The following is a 22,254-nucleotide window of genomic DNA, read 5'->3' as shown; positions in this document are numbered from 1 at the left end:
TAAATGTTAAGGTGAGACTAGGCATAATTGGGGGCGGGAAGAGAGGGATTCCCGGTAGAACAAACAGACTGAACAAAGAGCTGGGCCAGAGGAAGCCTAGGGAATGGCTAGTAGTTCCTCCCAGGCAGGAGTATAAGATGTATGAAAGGGGGAGTACAGGCCTCATTATACAGTACAATGAAAACTCTGAGTTCTTGAGCAGGTTTTGAGCAGGTGGGTGACATAAAACTACAGCTATGACTAGAAAACAATCACTCCACCATTAGTCTAGCATATTATGTTTAAGCACATGGGCTCTGGAGCCAGATTACCTGGGTTCAAATCCCGCCTCTGCCACTCAGCTTGTTCAAACTACTTACTCTGTCTGCAACTCGGTTTCCTCATCTGTAAAACAAGTACTTCTTCCATAGGGTTGTGGAGAGAATTAAATGTGTTAATACCCGAAAGTACCAAGATTTATGGTTCTCAATCCTGGTTGTAATTAGAATTGCTTGGGAAGCTTTTTAAACAATATTCAAGCCCATGCCCACCCTCAAATATCCTAGCTTAATTGATGTAGGCATCGGCATTTTTAAAGGGCCTCCCCGAGTGATTCTATTGTACAGTCAGAATTGAGAAGCCCTAACTGAGAAAATACCTAGTGCACCATAAGGGCTGAATAAATATTGAGAGATAAAATGGTTAGCAAATGGATCCATGGGACAGGAGGCTTGAAAATGTAGACCAGTTAGGAAGGTTTTCCAGTAATCCTGCTAAGAAGTACTGAGATCCTGAATTAGGATGGTGAGGAAGAGAATAGGGAATAAAAAGGACAGATCTGAAAAACAGCGTGGTGGGGGTAGCAATGAAATTTGCCTGACCATGTGGTTGGAGATGGAAAAGAAAGAGTCACAGGTGTGGCTCAATTTTGTGCATGGGAAGACCCAAGCGCCAATGTGGGGAACATGGGGCATGGTGGGGGTGGGTCCTGGGAGAAGGATGAGGACCGGCAGGGGCTCCTGTGGAGGTGACCCTTAGAAGCGTGGACCTGTCGGTCTGGCACCTCACAAAGGGAAGTGCACCTCATAAAGGGTGCCCTGGGGATGGCTGAAGCCAGGAGAGAGGAAGAGATCACGACCAAGTAGAGAAAGAAGAGGGAGCTGCAGGTGGAACTTTGCCAAGAGCAGAGAAAGTAAAGGAGACCAAAAGAGCAGGCAGAGAGGAATCGGGGGCTCCTCCTACAACATCCTGGGTCCCATCGGCATCCAAGCAGGGGTGCTCCAGGGGAAACGGCTGGAGCAAAACTGAGTGGGAGAAGCAAGGCTGAGCTAAGTCCTCTTGAGCTGAACTAAGAGGTCCCCAGTCACCTTTTAGAGGTAGCAGTTTTAGTAAAGGAGGAGTGGGAGAATCCAGACGTAATGAAGTGCAGAATAAGTGAAAAGTTCAAAAAGCACAGTGTACTTCTCTGAGAAGCTTGGAGGTTAGGGGGAGAGGGAAGACACTACTGTAGAACCCAGAGAGGTATTACAAGCGGAGGAAAACATGTTTTAGGACAGATATATCTGAGCCTAATTATATGCAGATATGATAATATGTCATGGTTGAGCAGACTAGACTCCTAATAAGGGCATTAAAATATTCAGATAGAAGGAAATCAAGAGAACATCAAGTATTAAAATATTCTGCAGGAGAGTATAATTGACTAGGAGAGTGTATTTCAGTTATTCAGCCTATTGTTATTTTATTTAATGATTTACGCTTTTTTTCAAATGTGCAATTTTTACTACTTTTTTTAATCCTTGTACCTTTTATACCATACCTGGTTCTCCATTAGGACCAGGGGGTCCTATGTCACCAGAATCTCCTTTTTCACCTTAAAAAAAAAAAAAAAAGGGCAATGTCAGAGTCACCAAGCAAAGGTGATCATGTTTCATTAATTCAAAAATGTCAACGTTGCAAAATGTTACTTCTTTGATGTATAATGCCCTGGGATTTCTCCCAGGCCCTCTTTTTGCTTTGAACTATAGGGAGTTGTGTTCTATAGATAATTCTTCAGGCTCCATGTATATGACATAGAATTAATACAGATCATGGGATTTTAGAGATTATTAGATGATTATTCTTTAGTTCAATTCTGGAAAATCTAGTACGTTTCATAAGAAACTTTGCAGATATCCTCATGAATCCTTAAATCCATGTGGTAGGTAGCAACTAACTCTGACATCATCCTCTTTGTGTCCCTCATTATAGCAGGAAAACTCAGATAGAATACATAAATGTTGGAACCGGAATGGACCTTAGAGATGATCAAATTCAAGAAGAGTAAACGATACTGAGAATCCCTGCTGAGATCAAAGTCTTTTTTGACCCCTCTCCAAGGAGCAGCATGGTGGAATGGAAAGTTCTAAAAAATGGAAGGCCTGAACTCCGGTCCTGTAAGGCAGGACAGCCACTTAATCACTGCATCTCTCATTTTTTCCTCAATTTATAAAAATAAGGGGGTTGAGCAAAATGATGCCAACAAAGCTTTCTAGGTACTCTAAAATTAAATAATGAATATTTATATTAAAGTTATCATGAATATTCCTAAAGCATTAATTTTCTTCTCACAGATTGGACCCAAATCTCTCAACCGACATGGGGCAGTGCACGGGGCTGCTACTTCCACATCCATGGGTTCATATTCCATTTACATGGAGCAGGAATAGAACTGGGCTGTCTCCATCCAACTGATTCCTTTGTGTTCTTTTATCAACATCAGTGTCTTGAAAAATGACTGAAAGCTCAGCTTGTCAAAAACCCAGGATGGCAATCTCAGAGATGAAGCAAATCGAATAAGCTAAGCCAAATAAGGCTCTCCTTGGCAAGCTGTCACTTGGCTAGATATTGAAATTTATCCAGGGAACATGCCGAATATAAAAAGTACACATATCCCTTATTATATCATGCATATCTGTGTGTGTTTTTAATGAATCGGGGCATCAGTAGGGCAGGGGCTTCATGCTGATTTTCCAGGAGAGGAGATGTAGCCAAGTTGATCTGGCCACACTCTCAGCCACACTCCTGACCAGGTCACACACCTGGGGTTGGGGTGAGATCTGAGGCCATGGAACAGAACAGACCAACCGAACCCATTCACAGACGAAGCCCGTGACCTTGGCCTCGCAGCTCCTGGGTTAAAGCCCTTGGAGGCAGAACAGTGAAATGAAAAGAACCAGAAGCCAAGAGCCCAGAGTCAAATTCCATCTCTGCCTCCAATCCTCGGCTTTAGTTTCTTAAACCTTCCTGCCAATCACTGATGCTCCCCAGCCTCCATTTCCTAAGTCTAATGACTATGACAAAGACTTCTAGGGAGATGTAGATGGCATCATTCATTAAGAGCTCAGCAAGCTGTCCTCGTCACCTCACCATATCCTCCAGAGCCTAGCACACTCATGGAACAAACTGTGTGCTCAGAAAATGCTTTATTGATTGAATGATGATGACAGGGGCATAAGAGCAGCACAATTTTGAACAATCCCTTAACTTCCCTGGACCTCGATCTCCACATCATGAGAATACTAAGACCTGATCTACCCACTTCAGCAAGGTTGTGCTAGTCAAAGGAAGTAGCACAGATGGACAAAATCTGAAAACTGCAGGTGTTAGCTGAAACCAGGAGAGGGTTACCAGTGTTGCTGCTTTTACACTCCTTGCTGCCATCCTGCCCTCACTGAAAATCATCCTATATCCTTTCGAAATGTCTAAGAAATGGAAGCTGGGGAGTAATAGACACAGTGTTCCTTGAGCCTGGTCCATCGGTTACTTAACCGAGGCTCTAATTGCTTTATTAAACTTAAGGAAGTTGTAGCTGAAAAAATCGAAATCCTGCTCAAGCACACCAGGGGAACCTCCTGATCTCTGGCTCTGGCGGCAGCTGGTAAATCTCTGCAGAACTGGAAGCACTCTGCCCCACCCTGTGAGCACAGAGCCGACAATAAGCTCTGATAGCTCACAAAAGGTAAATATCATGACCGAAGTCATCATGTAAAACGCACATGAAATGAATAAAGAGCATAAGAACCCCAGGTTCATCATTTTGGCCTACAGTTATTCTCCAGGTATACAGATACTATGAGACTGGGAGGGAGTACGAGGCAGAACGGAATGACAAGTACCTTTCGAACCAATGGGACCGATTTTTCCATGGCGACCCACACTGCCTTTCTGTCCTTTGTCACCCACATCTCCTGTAGAAAACAATAAAATTAAACTTGGTTGATGTGTGGGTAATCCAGTATACCTCTTTTAGTAACAACACACACACACACACACAAGAGGAAACTAAAAACAAAACTATTGCTTGTAATCCTTTCAGGGTCATGCACGTGATTGTTGCTGTTGAGGTTCATCGTGGTTCACTTTTTGACATATTTTCCAAAGGAGGACATAGTTTTCCTAAAAGTCATGTGCATTACAGGACAGAGAAGGCTAAATAAATGGTACGTTCCTAAATCCTAAACCCAGCGAAGGTCTGTTTCCTCCACGATTGTGTATGAGAAGAAAAGATTATCTTTCCTTCATCCCAACAAGACAGGCTTCCCAACTCTTATTCCTGCACCCAAACCTAATCAAGCAATCTATTATTCTGGAAAACACAGGCACTGCTGGGCTGCTTTCATAAACTGGATTGTGTGCCCATACGGTGGAGTGTGTGAGATGGCCTGGCCATTAAGCTCCTCTCCTGTTGGCAATTGAAGGTGTCCTCTCCAAGGAGAGCTAGGCAGCCTTTCAGATATGCTATGCCTCTTTCAAATATGAAGCAGAAAGGAGAGGGAAGAAAAGGAAGAGGGAGAGGAGGCTGCCAGGAATGGTTCCTTCCCAGATCCCATAATTAAGACTCATTCTACAACAAAATACCTGGTTACACGTGACCTGTCGGTACCTAATAACATGGCTGGGGTGGGTTAAGTGGGGTTTGTAGGATCTGCATCCCTATCCTCCCCTCTACCTGTTTCACTCTCATTCATAACAACAAGATAGAACAATGAGTGATTCTCACATCATGACCCCACCAAACTCTCTGCTCTGATCACTGGACTAAGATTGAATGATAGCAGTTTCACCCAACCACAGAAAAAATTAAGTCAATAGCTGGAATCTTCTCCATGTTAATTTTTTCTTCCACAAATCGTTCTTAAGCCCTTGGCAACTGCTCCCTGATTGTCTGCCGGTGATCATCACAGATCATAAACCCAAACAACAAATAGCAAGCAAATATAAAGACAAAATTGATTTAATCGGATTTAATTTGACAATTTTTTCATGGGCGTGCATATGAAAAATTATGATTTTAAAATCATTTATGACCCACATTTTTGCAGAAACAAAATGAAATTCAGTGTAAGCAACTCTTCAAGAGAGAAGGAGGTAGGAGGGATTTATATTGCATATAGATCATGTTATGTCCCACTGAGACACCAACTCACTCCCCCAGGAAGCCCTAGTTTTGTTTGATTTGGTTTGGTTAATTAGATGTGATGCTCCCTAAATTCAGAATAGATCGAGGTCAGAGGATAGAACATAGGCTTGGGGAGTGAGCAATAGCTAAAATGGAAAAACATACATGCAGCCAAGATGGCTTCTATTTGCATAAAACTGAAGTATTTATTTACAAAGCACATTCACACACTTTTTTAAAATTTTATGATAGAAGTGACTCATTGCACTGACGAAGCCTTGAAGAGTTAAATGGCTTGCCCACATCAAACACCTAGTCATTGTCAGAGTCGAGACAAGAGCTGTGATCTGATTCTCAACCCAGGGTTCCTGCAGTCCTACAGTGCTAGGAGATCATGCACAGCCTTGCAGGGCCAGGAGAAGCGAGAAGAGCATGATGTACAACAAGCCAGATTTGGCCCAGCCACGATGGAGGTGATTCATTCAACCAAGACTTTGTGCACACACTGTGCATGGTGCTAGAGACACAACAATGACTATCTCAAACCCATTCCTGCCCTCACAGAGCATATAGTCTGCTTGGAAAATCAGGAAACCAAACAGACAATAATAGCACATGTAAACAGTATTTTAATAGTAGAGGTAAACCCCAGACAAGGGTTTCCTAACCCAGCTTGGAGGATGGAGGAAGGCATCAGCAAGGGTGTGAAGGAAGCATAAACCAAGCAATGGGGAGCCACTGGGGAGTCTGAAAGAGATTCGTGTTTAGAGAAGCATTCTGGTTATACTCATAGAAAATACTGGACAAAATAGAGGCAGGTTGTCAGTTGGGAAGCTTTTGCAGGAGAATAGACAAAGGATGATAGTGGATTACGATAGGGTGGTCGGTAGGAGGATGGAAAGAAATGTACAGATTTGAGACGTACTTGGGAAGTGGAATTGACAAAATGTTGTAAATGATTGGATGTGAGGTATGAGGGAGAAGAGGATGATGCCCAGGTTTCTGGCTTGGGCATCCAAGATGGGTGGTGTGCCATTCCCTGAGGCTGGACACTCAGGAGGAAGAAGGTAGCAGAAAGATAATGAGCTCCATTTTAGACCTATTGAAGTTGAAATGCCTACAGGACCCGCAAGTAGAGATGTCCAGCAGACATTTGGAGACATGAGTCTAAGCCTCAGAAGAGAAATCTGGGATGGGGGCTTAGATTTCGGAATCATCAGAATATTGAAACTAGGCCTGGAGGACATTACCCAGAGAGAGCAGGAAGAGCAGACAGTCTGGGTGGAACCCTGAGGAACACATTTAGGGAAGAAGAGTTAACCAAGTAACCTCATGAGGAGTGATGGGAAAGTTAGGAAGATAGAGTGGGAGAGCATGAAGCATTGTTTCAGTAAGGGGTGGGGCCAATAGTGTCAAATTCTGCAAAGAAGTAGTAGGATAAGGACAGACATGAGACATTTGGATTTGGTAACAAACAAGTCACCAGTGACCTTGGCTAGAGAGGTCTTGCTGGCATGGGAAGGAGAGAAGCCAGTTGCAGTGAGTTGAGAAATGAATGGAAGTGAGTAAATAGAGACCCTGATTATAAGACAACTCTTTCAAAAGCCCTGAAGTGAAGGTGAGGTGCACAGGGCTCCCCATGCATGGAAGGGATGTGTTAACTCTCCGTATTTGAGCACCTCTAGCCTTTGTCAACTCGTGCTGGCGCTGCCCTACTTGTCCTACTCTACTCAGCCAGATATTGTCCTAAGTCACTGCAGTGCAATGTGTTTTCTGCAGCAGCCTGGGGAGGTCCACCCACCTGGTACAATCACCTGATTTGATATTCCATTTTCAACAGGTCTGATGGAATATATGCTTTCTGTTTAGAGTCAGGACATGCTACTTCAACCCAGTTAATTCTCCAATAGGAAAACATCAGAGTGGTGAAAGGAAAAAGACAATAAGAACAAACAGTTTTCAATCGGTCTATCAATCGATCTATAAATTCCACTCATTCTATTAGTAACCCTGCACCAAAAAGGAAAATAGTACAGAAATAATTGCTAAGGATTGGCTTGGAGTAATATATGCCAAAGATTCTCTTTGATGGTGGGAAATGCTAAATCCTACTTGGAGAATATGATTAAAGGGGAATTATTTCATTAACGATGGAGGAACAGATATTGGACTTCTAGAGTCAGAAGGGATCACAGAGGCCTTGGAAGCCAACTGTCTACACTATCTGTAAATGACGGTGGCCAGAACACCTCCAGGGAGTTCACCTCCTGTGAGTGCACTAGCACAGCCCCTCTTTGGACAGCTCCAACTATCAGAAAGGTTTTTCTTCATTGACTTGAAGGGACTTGAAAATGTCTGCTCTCAGCGGTGCTGGTTTTGCACATCACACAAATGCAGAGCTAGTTTAATCCACCTCCCACGAGACAGTTCTCCAAATATTTAGAAACTGGTTTCTCCCTGAAATCTTCCCTTCCCCTGGCTGAAGGCCCCCCAGCACTCCTGCATCCTGGGGGCCCTTTCCTCTGGAGAGACTCCATGCTCTATTTGTTCCTCTAGAGGAGTGGGGCACCCCGACCCAAACTGAGTGCCCCAAGGCATGGCCGGAACATCAGCCCTCCGTACCCATCAATGTGGTCTGAAGCTGAAAGGCAATTACAGTATTTTTGCTCAGCCTTTGGCAAAGAGGGTTCTACAGAAAAATCAATGTTCCCTGAAGTGCATATATTGTTAAACAGTGTTATGCCAAGACCCGTCTGCCCTCTGGGGGACAACCTTCTTTCTTAACTCATTTTTTCAAAAGACTAAATTTCCTGCACCCCTTAACTCTCTAATGCCTTCTCCTTCCTTAAGTTCTGGAGCCTGCCATTGGTGCTGGAAAATTTGGACAGAAGCCTGGAATGAAATGGAAGGATGATCTCAGTGTTCGATGCTTGTTTTAATTTTACATCTCAAATCTTGCAGTGGTTTTGCTTGTTTGCATGCTGTGCACTCATTAATCAGCCAATGGTCTGCTGGGACACTCGCTGTGTTGCATCCTCACTCATTCCCCACCCTCTTTGGGCAGTTCAGACAAGTGAAGTTAGATTAAACAAGTGCTCAATACAGCACTTTCATAAAATCCATGCATTTGCAGAGTGGGACGAGGTCTCAGAGACCATCTCATCAAACCGTATCTTTAAAGGGGAAGACAGAGGCCCAAGAGACTTAATGATTTGCCCAAATTCACGCAAATTGTTCCTGGTAGAGCTGGGGCTCAGCTTGCCCATCTCCCTGCCCCTGACCCTTACTGCATTGCACAGCCCCCCAAGCGACACCACGTGGCTGAAACAAGCACCACCCACCCCTCCAACAACACAGCTAGCTGGATAAGTTCTCAACCCATTTGACCCTTGCTGAGTTCCCTCCCTGAAAGGGGGCCTTGCTGCTTTCCCATTAAAAGGCACCAAGGCTGCAGAGGAGTCTGATAAAAGCTACTTCAAGGAAGCTTGATTGGATTTGAGTGTGAACTCATGTAAATGAAGAGTCTACTGTTTGCTAAGAAGAGTCTTCCTGAAAAAGATGGGATGGGAGTTACAGAGCCTCCTGCCATCCTTGAGGTTTATTTTTCCCTGAGAACCCTGCAGAGATTTGGGGCTTGTTCAAGGACTGTGATGGACAGAGAAGCAGCAGGGCACAGACACTGGGAGGGGGTGAGGATTCAAAACAAGACCTTGGCCCTTCTGCTGTCCCCTCAACCAACCAGCTCCTACTGGAAAAGAAGGTCTGGCCCCAAACAGACAAGTAGACAGAGCGATAATGAGACCCTGGAGGAGATTCACTTAAGAAACACCTGCCATCATGAATATAATTGGTGTGCTGCTTTTCTTTTCCCCACATTAAATTTCCCACCTTAACAGAACAATTAATTAATGATTCATTTCATCAGCTGAAGGATTTGGTAGGAGTCTAGCGCACATCCTGCTGTTGTAAATAAGTTATAACCTGAGAACGATTCGAGAGCATTTGTCTTTTGGCCCATCTCTAAAATTCCACAGCTAAATGTTAATGTAATTCAAGGGGGGTGTTGACACTTGGTGCCTGTCCCCTGCCCTTCAGTCTATCAGTTTGTAGCTACAGTCACCCAGCTGGATCCTGCCCCTTGGAGAAGTGTTGAACCCAGTCCCAGCCCTGGGAACCAGGCATAAATATAGGAAAATTAGATGCAATGTAAAACAACCAGCAATCCACTGAATAGGACAGGATGGAGATGGACACTGAATTCCAAGCCCAGTGGGAGAAGCAAATATTGCCAGCTTGGTTACTCTATGACAGCAGTTCTTAAATTTGAGCATGCACCAGAGTCCCCTGGATTCTGTTAAAACAGATTGCTGGGCACCACCCCCAGGGGTTCTGGTTCAGCAACACTGAGGTTTGCAATAGTAGCAGATTGGAGGAGCTAGCTAAGAGGTTATCTGCAGCAGGCGGAGGCTTTGGAGTAAGGCAGCACTAGGTGTGAGTCTCTGCCCTGCCTTGGAAGATCTGAGTGACTTTGGGCAAGTTGCCTAATCTCTCTGTGCCTCGATTTTCTCCCCTGTAAAGATGGCACCCTATAATAAAACATACAGTACAGAGGTGTCATGAGGATTACGTGAGATGGCATACTGTCACTAAAGCTCCTCCCACAGATTCCTCCTGTCTTAACCGCAGGGCAATGGCTTGCTCAGAATGCTGCCCTGCCCTGCCCCAAACGAGGAGCAGCAGATACAGGGGCTAAAAGATGGGACCCTGGGGCCTGGGTTCAAGTCCTCCTCCTCTGTCATTCAAAGGTGTGACCCCTCTTCCTCAGTTTCCTTATCAGTAAACTGGGGGTGATAATATTGCCCATCTCACTGGGTTGTTGTGGTTGATGTATGAGAACCGTCCAGAACAGTGTCTGGCACATAGAGGTGGCATATGTCAACTGCTACCATGATTATTCGGTGGCAGAAATAATCAGAGTTGGAAAGAATCTTCTAGCACTTTGCTACTACAAGTGTGGTCCATGGACCAACAACACAGACATACAGACATCACCAAGGAAACATGTAGTCACCACCGAATCTCAGGTCCCAGCCCAGAGATGGGAGTCAGAATCTTCATGTTAGCCCGTTTCCAAAAGATTAGTATGTGTGTGCCAGTTTGAATGTATTATGTCCCCCCAAATGCCATTATCTTTGATGTAATCTTGTGTGGGCAGACTATCGGTGTTAATTAGATTGTAATTCTTTGAGTGTTTCCATGGAGATGCGCCCCACCCAACTGTGGGTGATGACTCTGATTGGATAATTTCCATGGAGGTGTTGGCCCACCCATTCAGGGTGGGTCTGAATTGAATTACTGGAGCACTATATAAGATCAGACAGAAGGAGCAAGTTTGCTACAGCCAGGAGGGACACTTGAAGAAAGCACAGGAGCTACAGATGAGAGACAATTTGAAGACAGCCGTTGAAAGCAGACTCTTGCTCCAGAGAAGCTGAGAGAGGACAAATATCCCAAGTGCAACTAAGAGTGACATTTTTGAGGAGCTGAGGCCTAGAGAGGAACATCCTGGGAGAAAGACATTTTGAAACCAGAACTTTGGAGCAGATGCCAGCCATGTGCCTTCCCAGCTAACAGAGGTTTTCTGGACACCATTGGCCATCCGCCAGTGAAGGTACCTGATTGCTGATGTGTAACCTTTGACACTTTATGGCCTTAAGATTGTAACTGTGTAACCAAATAAACTCCCTTTTATAAAAGCCAATCCATCTCTGGTGTTTTGCATTCCGGCAGCATTAGCAAACTAGAACAATGTGCATCACAGCTAGAGAAGCCCTGGTCTAGACTCCGCAGGGCAGCCCACTTCAAAATTCCACTACAAGCTGCTCCTTGTAGGCAGCAAGTGCAACTGAGTTAGCAGAATAGGTACTTGGAATGATGGGGCAGTTCTGTCAGTGTTTCCGTCTTCTGGAAGTAAATTAGAATACTTTCAGGCCTATACTGTGCCAGAAAAGCCCTTTTATGTATATCTATTGAGTTCAACCTCACAATGCTATTATCATTTTCATCCGTCTCCTCCAGAAGAGAAATGGGGCATTCAGAGAAGTGACACCACCAGTCATACAACTAGCTAGTAAAAGACTATAATATCTAATGGTTAAGAGTAGCCTCAGCAATCAGACAGACCCAGGCCCAAATCCCAGTTTTGCCACCCACACAACTTTGGGCAAATTATAATCTTTTTTAAGCCTCAGTTTCCTTATCTGTAAAATGGCATGATAATATTTCATTTGTAACGTTATTGTGAGGATTAAACAACATGTTGAATGTAAGAAGCATACCACAGGGCTTGACACATAGTTACATAGGCTTTATTCAACCCCAGGTCTTCTAACTTTAAGTCCAGCTCTCCAAACCCTGCAGGCCAGCTGTGGGGTGGTGGGCTGCCTGGCCTCCCTACTGGACTTCTAGTAGCATTACCTCCAAAGCAATTCTCCACAAATTCCTTCACAACAGAAAAACTTGTTTCTGAGCTGAGGGCCTGAAGGCACGATGCAGGCCTAACTGACCGGTCCTCATGGGGAGACAAACAGTGCCCCCTCCTGGAGCCAGGAGGTAGGTGGCAGGGAAATCAAGAAAGCAGAGGCAACACAATGACTCCAGAGAGAGACCTCCACGGAGGCCCCTTGCCTCTGCTAGGCCATGACCGAGGTCGCACAGCCAGTGTGGGGAGGTGGGACGGCTGTGGGGGCCCTGCCTCTCCTATCCCTCCTCATTCACTCCCAGGTCTTCTAACCCATAGTTTCCTCCATCGAGCCCCACTCTGCAGCCCCCACTAGTAGCGAGAAGACCTAGTCAAGGTCCACGCCCTGATGGGTTCCACAAGAAAGCCCTTTATGAGAAGGAGGCTGGGCACTGTGAACAGTTTGGCCTAGGGGGGTCGAATGGAGATTCCATCAGCCAAGAGAGCCAAGGCCTCCTACCCACAGCTCCCACCCCATCCCAGCCGTTCTGCTGATCTAGCAAGATGACCGCAGCTACCACTTACCGAGCACTTACGATGTGCCCTGCTTGGTGCTGGGCAATACACACATACACACATGCATACATACACACACACATATGCATACATAGTGTAAATACATACACACATACATACACATGCATACATAATATAAATGCATACATGCATATGCATGCATACTATGAATACACACATCCATACATGCATACATACACACACACATGCATACATAGTATAAATACATACACATGCATACATACATATGCATGCATGTCATGAATACACACATCCATACATGCATACATACACACACATGCATAATAGTATAAATACATACACATGCATACATACATATGCATGCATACTATGAATACACACCTACATACATACATACAATACATATACATGCATGTACATGTATACACATACTTTTTATCCCCACACAATTCAAGATTATAAAGCTGGTAATCACAGAGCTAGGTTTGAACCCAGACTAACAAAGGACCCAGGACCCTTGCAAAGCTGCACACTTCCTCTCTACCACAATAGCTACACACACTGAGACCTATTGCTGTTGGGAGCTCTTGTTTCTAATAGGAATATTATCTCTCTTATTAGAACCACTGTGTCAGGAAAGAAGAACAAGGTGAGAATCATAAAATAGACTCAGACTGTCAATACTATTCTCTACTTTATAGCATCCAAGGTCTTTTATGTAGCAGACTTGTTTTGACTTGCAAACACTTCTTAGAAAAGCTAAACCTTGGGCAGAAAAATACCACGGTGATAAGCCCAGAGATTCTCAAAGGAAAGAGGATTAGAACAAGAGCTCTGTTATCTTTTTTCCTACTTCCAAGAAGGTCTCCTTTCTCCTCCAAATGGCAAAAAGCATTTTGCACAAAGCAAACAAATCTCCCTCTCCCTATTTTTATGAGATGATTGGAAACCACGCTGTCCCTTTAAGTTTTAAAGAGCTTTTGGTGGAGACACCCCAGAGTGCTGTGAGCTAATCTAATATCCCCATCCTCACATTCCATTACACTAATGAGAAGTGGTGAAAGCCTTACATTTGTCCTCCAGACACGCACAAGGAGCCTGAGCAACTCACAGCAGGAATGTAATTCTTATTAATTTTAATGAAGATATCACACAGTCCTTTAAAGTAGAGATGGGGCAAAAAGAGGCACTTGGAATTCAGCTTTCTCAGCAATTTTTAATGAAGGATAATGTGCATATTATAAAGCCCAGAAATCCCATCACTGAAGTTACAGTAACCCACCACCTTCTCATGGCAGGAGAGTCCCCAGCCTTCTGTGATGTGAGGACCCAGGGCAGCTTTTCTCCTTTTGTCTTAACTGTATGTTCTGGGGACTATGAGCCTAGAAAGCTGAGCTGACACACTTTTAGCAAGTCATGTCAGCAAAAGCATTCCTCTGTACTACTTTTTCACACAGCAGTATAGGCCATAAATAGGGAAATTATTCTTATTTCAATAAAGGACAAAGGATAGGAAGAGGTTTCTACCAGCCCATTTGTTTATCAGTTGTTATTTCAGAAAAGGCAATCCATCACCATGCATGCACTTTCTCCCGCAGCTGTTTGAGTTCTCCCAGCATGAGGGGGTGGGGGGGGTGGGCGGGGGACTGCTCAGTTTGCCAACTGGAGACCCCACACAAAGGTTGAATCAGCCAATTAAGGCACTCCCACCTGCAGGCCAGGTTCCATGTGGGCACAGCTTGCATTTTGCTGAAGCTGAGGCAAGAAATGCACCTGGGTGGAGGGTGCTACCCAACATGTGGTCCAAGACCATCTCCTGGGAGCTTGTTGTGCAAAATGCAGAAACCCAGGCCGACCCCCCACCCCGAATCAGAATCCGCTTTTTTAACAAGATCCCCAGATGATTCTATGAACCATACAGTTTGAGAAGTGTTGGGGTAGAAAGCCTTCTGCTCTGTGAGATGAGTAGAGAATGAGGCCAAGCTTGACCTGCCTGGAAGTCTCCGTCCACAGTCCTGTTCTCCAGAGTCACGTGGAGTAGCCCCTCAGCTTAGGAAAGGGAATACGTGGATGTGGGCCTGGGGCCTTCAACCAGTAGACCAGTAGACTGGGATCACTCAAAGATATTCAAAGATATTAAGTTTCTAAACCTTGATCAAAGGACTTCCATGTGCCAGGTCCTGTGCTGGGAGCTGGAGACATAAGGAGGAAAATGAGGTGACCCCGGCCCCCAGGGTTGCCCTCAGTCTTGCAGGGAGTCAAATACATAAAGAAATGGGGTTTTCAATGTGTGCTACCAGCCCAAAGTGCCCTAGAGGGTCTATGTCACAAGAACCCCAGGAGAAGGCCCTGTCTGGCGTCAAGGCCAGGAAGAACCTGTGTGCCTTAACCATCGGATTTGTTTTTCTCTAACGGAATCTGCGAATCTGATAACCTGGAGGTTTTCAAACTGCACCCCTGCAAAGCCCTGAGTTTAAGGAGGCTTGGAGGGGTACAGGAGAAGATCCAAGATGACTCCAAGCTCCCCTTGATCTGCTTCAATAATAGGAGCTCAACTTTTATCTGTTTTATACTATAGATGGCTTCTACTGCTTTTTGAAAAAAAAGTTTGGAAATCACTGACATAACTGATTGTGTTTTTCTTGCCTTGGTGAGAGAACTCAAAGTCACCTTTGGAGATCATTCCCCACCAAGTGCCAAATGCACAGGATCTCAGGACATGTATTTCATTTAAATAACCTGATCTTTTATGTACACATATTCTTATTTTTCCTGTCCAAAATTTTCTACTTTAGGTGAAATGTAGTTCAACTAAAGCAGGAAAAAAAAACATGAGGGCAGGGCAGAGAGAAAGAAAGGGAGAGATTAGGTTATATATGGAGGTAAAATAGAAAAAAAGTGGAACAATAAAGCAACCACTTATGTATAGTGGTGGCACTGAGGAAAAACTATCCAACTCCATTTGGGAAAGTCAAATAAATCTTCACAGAAGAGGATGTGGTTAGGAAGATTCTTGAAAAATGAATAAATACTTGCCCAATGGTCTGAGGGAAAAGGCATTACAGTCAGAGCTATAGCAGATGCAAACAAATACAGTTTATATAAGGAACTATAAGGTGGGCTGGAGTATGTCAAGGAAGGGGCAAGGTTGGAATAGGATTATGGAGGGTTATGAACACTCTAGAAAAAATTTGGATTTTATCCTTTGGCGGGAGAAGAGTTATTAAAGGGTTTTAAGCAGAAAAGTGATAGAATAAAATATGCACTTTAGAAAGATGTCTTTGGTTTCCAGGGAGGATAGATAAGGGCAGGGCTAGGCTTGGAGGCAACAGACCATACCTGATAGCTCTTCAAGGTAGATGCCACCACCAGACCTCCTCTCTACAATGCCACCCTTTGAGGATGGCTGAAGTTCCATCACACACTTAGGTTTTATTGCCAGCACTCTTTGTGCACATACAGTGTATAAACATCTGTAAATGAGCCCTTTCTTCCCTGTTCCATGTGGTTTAGGTGGGGTTGAACTTCACCACCATAGTACACATGTGAGCCCAGCCTAGATAATCATAGACCTGTTCAAGGCATATATATCAGAGCTATAAGAGAAGAAGCTTCTTTCAGCTGTTGTTGAAAAGCAGGTAGGGTTTGCATCATTGGCTCCTGCTGGCCATCTTGCTTACCCCTTGAAGTGATTTTTACAACATTTGAAGAAAGAGATGGAGCCCTGATGACACAATTTGAGACCATGGATCCATCCTGACCATTAGACTTTTTATGTTACTTGATCCAATAAGTTTACTCTTGCTTGAGTTGGTGTGATCTGGGTCTTTGTCACTTGCAGAGTCCTACCTTTTGAACAGAGTGACCTCCAGTTTTAGGAAAGTTAAAAAGTGGGTCCCTCTCACAAGAAGGAAGGAAGCCCTGATCTAGGAGATTTCTAAAAATGGTTTAAAGACATTGGAAGAAAGGATCTATCTCTGCCAGTGATGAAAAGAGAGGAGGGTAGGGAATGGTCCAGAGAACATACCAGAAGGACCAAGGAGGCTCATAGGAGATTACCAGAACTCACATAAACTCAAAGCCAAAGGGGCCTAAATATAAAAATGGAGTTCAAAGAAGTCAAAGACAAAGGCAAACTATAAATGTGATCACTTTTGCAGCTTTTAGATAAGATGAAACCAAAAGGCTGGAGAAAGGCTCTGTGGGCACCCTCAAGAGGCACTATTATGAGCTAAATGATGGATGCCATGCCAGGATGAGAACCATATCAAAAATGGATTAGAAGAATCCACTGCTTACTAGCCAAGGATCATACACCTATTACCTAAATCAGAGGTAAATCATCATCTGATTATATGTGATAATCTAACCAAAACTGAGCAAGGATTGGGCTCTAGGGATAATTTTAGAACAGCAGTTCTATTGCTCAGTTTTATGGGCACTAATTTAACTTGGCGGCTTTTTCAAAGTGCCCAAGTTTCATTGCCGCAGAGATTCTAATGCAGTAAATCTATGGCAGTCTAGAATTATGTCTTCTGATAGGAAGCATGGCATTCTGGCCCCTTGATGTTGAGCTCAAGGACCTTCTGCCTGTACCGTGCATTTGAGAACTCAGCAGTCATCAAACTAGCAAGCTGCAGCCTGTTCAAAGCGGGCTCAATGACATGTATTTAGGGCACCCAGATAGCTGACTCAACCAGCACTCCCCATAGATGGGCTGTGTATTCCAAACTGCAATAGTAGTGACCACTGGACAAAGGATACAGCATCATAGCAAGTCGTTTACAGCAGAGCATCCTATAACTGGGAAAGTCCATGATGGAACATGAGGAATTCTATCAGGAAGAGACAAGAATATGAGGTGAACATGTGAAGGAAAGAGTCATCACAAGGAAATTTTTTTTCAATTCAATAAATTTTATTTTGAAATAAATTCAATCTTACAAGAACAGTTGCAAAAACAGTACAAACCCCATACATAGAACTCCAGCATACCCCGACCCCCCTCCCCCGATACCCTGATCCACCACCTTTAACATCCTGTCACACCACCATTTCTTTCTTTCCCTCCCTCTCTCCCTCCCTCCCTCCCTAACACCCATCATCTATTGCTCTGTCCTCTGAACATACGAGAGCAAGCTGCACATATCTTTGAACAAACAATATAATTCACATATACCTTTCCCATGGACAAGAACATTCTTTTATGCAATCTCATTAAGCACAGCTAAGAAATGCAACATTGATACAAAGCTTACATTCTATATTTCCTTTTTTTTTCCTTATATCCCAACTGTGTCCCTTTGAGCCTCCTCTCCTCCATCCTCAGATCCCATCCAGGATCATCCTCAGCATTTAATTGTCATCTATTTAGACTTTTTTTTTTTCAATTGTGAAAATATAAATACAGCCTAAATCTTCCTATTCCACCCCCTCCCTAGCATTCCATTAGTGGGATTAATCACATTTAGAATGTTGCAATGCTGTCACCTTCCCACCACCCATTTCTAGAAGTTTCCCTTCACCCCAAACAGAAACCCTACTCTCATTTCTTAACTCCTCATTGCCCCTTCCCCCACTTCTCAGAACCCCTACTCTACTTTTCATCTCTATGGTCATATTCTCTGATACTTTCTTTGTGTTTACCATGGGGCATAAATTTAACATCTTAAATCTATAACAATCTTGTTTTTCTTTGATACCAACTTAACTTCAATAGGACACATAAACTATGTTCCTGTACTCCATCATTCCCCCACCTTTATGTAGTTCTTGTCAAAAATTACATACTTTACATTGAGTCCAAAACCACTGATTTATCTTACAGTTTATGCATTTTAGATCCTGTAGGAAGTAAATAGTGGAGTTATAAATCAAAAATACACAAGTATTGGTATTTATATTTACCATGTGATCTTTACTGGAAATCTTTATTTCTTCATGTAGTTTCAGTCAATTGTTTAGTGTCCCTTCCTTTCAGCCTGCTCAACTCCCTTTAGCATTTCTTATATGACTGATTACTGGTGATGAAGTCCCTCAGCTTTTGATTATCTGGGAATGTTTTCATCTCCCCCTCATTTTTACCCTCCAGATGTTTGTGAATTCTCCAAGTCTCTGATGGTTATTGACTTCTATTTGTATTCCACTGTGGTCAGAGAATATGCTTTGAACAAATTTTTTTTTTTTAATTTATTGAGGCTTGTTTTTATGTCCCAGCATACGGTCCATTCTGGAGAAAGATCCGTGATCATTAGAGAAGAATGTGTGTCCCAGTGACCTGGGATGTAATGTTCTATATATGTCTGTTAAAATTCTCTGTATTTCTCTCTCCTTTCTTTGTTTCTCTGTTGGTACGGCTTCCTTTCGTATCTGAAGTAGGGCAGGTCTTTTATTAGCAAAATCTCTCAGCATTTGTTTGTCTGTGAAAAATTTAAGCTCTCCCTCAAATTTGAAGGAGAGTTTTGCTGGATAAAGTATTCTTGGTTGGAAATTTTTCTCTCTCAGAATTTTAAATATGTCATGCCACTGCCTTCTCGCCTCCATGGTGGCCTCTGAGTAGTCACAACTTAGTCTTATGTTGTTTCCTTTGTATGTGGTGAATTGCTTTTCTCTTGCTGCTTTCAGAACCTGCTCCTTCTCTTCAGTATTTGAGAGTCTGATCAGAATATGTCTTGGAGTGTGTTTATTTGGATTTATTCTATTTGGAGTTCACTGGGCATTTATGCTTTGTGTATTTATACTGTGTAGAAGGTTTGGGAAGTTTTCCCCAACAATTTCTTTGAATACTCTTTCTGGACCTTTACCCTTGTCTTCCCCTTCTGGGACACCAATGAGTCTTAAATTTGGATGTTTTATTTTATCTGTCATATCCCTGATATCCATTTTGATTTTTTCAATTTTTTCCCCATTCTTTCTTTTGTTCTTTCATTTTCTGTTCTGTGGTCATCAAGGAGGCTGAGTTGTTGTTCAGCTTCCTCTAATCTGATATTATGAGTATCCAGAGTCTTTTTAATTTGGCCTACAGTTTCTTTAATTTCCATAAGATCTTCAATTTTTTTATTTACTCTTGCAATTTCTTCTTTATGCTCTTCTAGGGTCTTCTTTATGTCCTTTATATCCTGTGCCATGCTCTCATTGCCTGTCTGTAGTTCTTTGATTAATTGCACCAAGTACTGTGTGTCTTCTGATTTTTTGTTTGGATGTTTGGGTTTGGGTTCTCCATATCGTCTGGTTTTATCATATGCTTTAAGATTTTCTGTTGTTTTTGGCCTCTTGGCATTTGCTTTACTTGATCTCTAATTTGTCAGAACTGCAGCTTGGTGGCGTACACTTTCTCTGTCTAACCAGCAGATGGCATCCGTGAGTCACCTATTCCCCTCAAGTCAGTTCTCCCCAACTTTGTCTTTGTGGTGTGTGGGGATCTGACTCTTGTGGGGTTCAATTGGTGCACTTAAGGGTGTGTTGTTGGTGCTGTCTGCCCTGAATGTGGAGCATGTGTCTGAGTGGTTAGGGAGGGAGGGCCACTTTAATAATCAAACCTCCCAGGTGTTCCCAGAGATTTAAGTGTGTTGCAAGAATCTAAGCCTTCATTTCAGTCTTGCCACAGATTGTCTCTGCCACTGACCCACAAGTCCTTGGTACTGGCATAGGTTCCCTGGGATTTCCCAGCAGTTCTCCCTTCCCTGTGTGCTCTTCCAGGACCTCTGCTGACGGAGGGAGGGCTGTGCCACGTCACAAGTGAGCGCCGGCCTCCAGGGAAGCCCTGGGACACCAGGCCATGCAGGGGCATTCCCAGTCTGCTTCAAAGATGGTTGAATGGGACGCGTTAACTTCCCCCTTTCCGCACAGCTCCGCCCTCCCACCTCCGGAACAATCAGCTGTAGATGTATTAAAGGCCACCATCCACAGCTGATACTGTTGCGTGTGTGCAGTGCTGCGGGAAAGACTCCCTGTCACACTGGGTTTCTTGGTGCAGCTCTGGGCTGTGGGTCTGGCCCCGGGCAGGAGTGTCCCCAGCCCGCTGGGGAGATGGCTGCAAGTGGTGCGGTTTTTTCTCGTTTTGGATCCCCTTTGCTCCCCTGGGCCTGAGACAATCAGTAGCAAGTGTGGGAAGGGGTATCCTCCACGCCAGACACCAAGGCGTTAGCCCAGCCCACTCCCACCGTGCTTCACTGCATGGCTCTCCCCATTGTATCTGCAGCTGCTCCCGGGCTTTTTCTTTTTTTAAAGAAATAGTCCGTCTCCAAACGCCAACCCACCGTTTCCCCACACCGCAGCGTGGCCGAGGGACTTTCAGTCGACTCACTCACTCGTTTCATAATGCAGACTCCTGGTTTCACCAAATGCATGGTCCCTGTAGATTTAGCAGACCTTGTCTGGCTGGTGCTACACTGGAACTGGTGTTTTGGGTCATTTTCTGGTTTTTATCTAGTATTTTTCATGGAGGTGTTTTTTTGCCCTGTCTCACCTAGCTGCCATCTTAGGTTCTCCCACAGGGAAATTAAAATGTGTAAAAATTGAGAGATTTGAGGCTAGTGAGAAATTTTCAAAATAGAGCAACCCTTATATAACCCTGATATAAGGGAATTTCTTATACTTTTTCATAAACTAACAAAAATAGTAAATGTGAGTAAAAGTAAATAGTCTCCTTACTATTTCATTAAAAATATTACTGATAGAATAATTACATGGAAACTTTAATAGGAAGTGAGACCTGGTAGGTTTGCATAGGTTAGTGTGAAATAGTGACACATCCCAAAGTAATTTGGACAGAGAATAAAAATATATATGTGGGCCCCCCCCAGAGGAGCTGGGGGAAAATACAGAGGTGTTGGGCTTCCTCACCTGGATTCTTGCTAATGTTCTCACAAACATTGAGGACTGGCGGTTTGATGTGCCGAGCCCTCTATTGAGGGACTTGCCCTTATGAAGCTCGTTGCTGCAAGGGAGAGGCTTAACCTGAATATAATTGTGCCTAAGGGTCTCCCCCTGAGTACCTCTTTGTTGCTCAGATGTGGCCCTCTCTCTCTAGATAAGCCAACTTGGCGGGTGAACTCACTGCCCTCCCCCCATGTGGGACCTCACTCCCCGGGGTATAAATCTCCCTGGCAGCATAGGCTATGACCCCCGAGGATGAATCTGGACCCAACATCATGAGATTGAGAACATCTTCTTGACCAAAAGGGGGATGTGAAATGAAACAAAATTAAGTTTCCTTGGCTGAGAGATTTCAAATGGAGTTGAGAGGTCACTCTGGTGGGCATTCTTATGCACTATTTGGATAACACCCTTTTTAGGTTTTAATGCATTGGAATAGCTAGAAGTAAATACCTGAAACTATCAAACTGCAACCCAGTAGCCTTGATTCTTGAAGATGATTGTAAAGCAGTGCAGCTTACAAGAGGTGACAGTGTGATTGTGAAAGCCTTGTGGATCACACTCCCTTTATCCAGTGTATGGACAGATGAGTAGAAAAAAGGGGACAAAAAACTAAATGAAAAATAGGGTGGGGGGGGGTGATTTGGGTATTCCTTTTTATTTTTATTTTTTGTTCTTATTTTCACTTTTTCTGGTACAAGGAAAATGTTCAAAAAATAGATTGGGGTGATGAATGCACAACTACATGATGGTACTGTGAACAACTGATTTACACTTTGGATGATTGTGTGGTATGTGAATATATCTCAATAAAATTGAATTTTAAAAAATATTACTGGTAGAAATAACTATCACAAAATTAAACTAGCAATAGCTAAAACTACAAGGGGAAACTTTTGTCATTAACCAAAAATTGATGGGAAGTATCATCTCTGATACA

General features: G+C 43.6%; 1 protein-coding gene across 4 annotated transcripts in view; it reads right to left on the bottom strand.

Annotated features, from left to right (window-relative positions):
* Nucleotides 1–22,254, bottom strand: part of COLEC11 (collectin subfamily member 11) — a 65,255-nt gene that overhangs the window by 5,657 nt on the left and 37,344 nt on the right. For all 4 annotated transcript variants that reach the window (XM_037812965.1, XM_037812963.1, XM_037812966.1 and 1 more), the window contains 2 exons: nucleotides 4,137–4,208; nucleotides 1,799–1,852 (listed from right to left, as the gene is read on the bottom strand). In XM_037812965.1, coding sequence (XP_037668893.1) covers nucleotides 1,799–1,852; nucleotides 4,137–4,208 — 126 coding nt within the window. The remainder of the gene's footprint in view (nucleotides 1–1,798; nucleotides 1,853–4,136; nucleotides 4,209–22,254) is intronic.

Source organism: Choloepus didactylus, chromosome 20 (genome assembly GCF_015220235.1).
Source record: "Choloepus didactylus isolate mChoDid1 chromosome 20, mChoDid1.pri, whole genome shotgun sequence".
Lineage (NCBI taxonomy): Eukaryota > Metazoa > Chordata > Mammalia > Pilosa > Megalonychidae > Choloepus > Choloepus didactylus.
The sequence above is the reverse complement of the archived record's forward strand: the minus strand, read 5'-3'. Positions and strand labels throughout refer to the sequence as shown.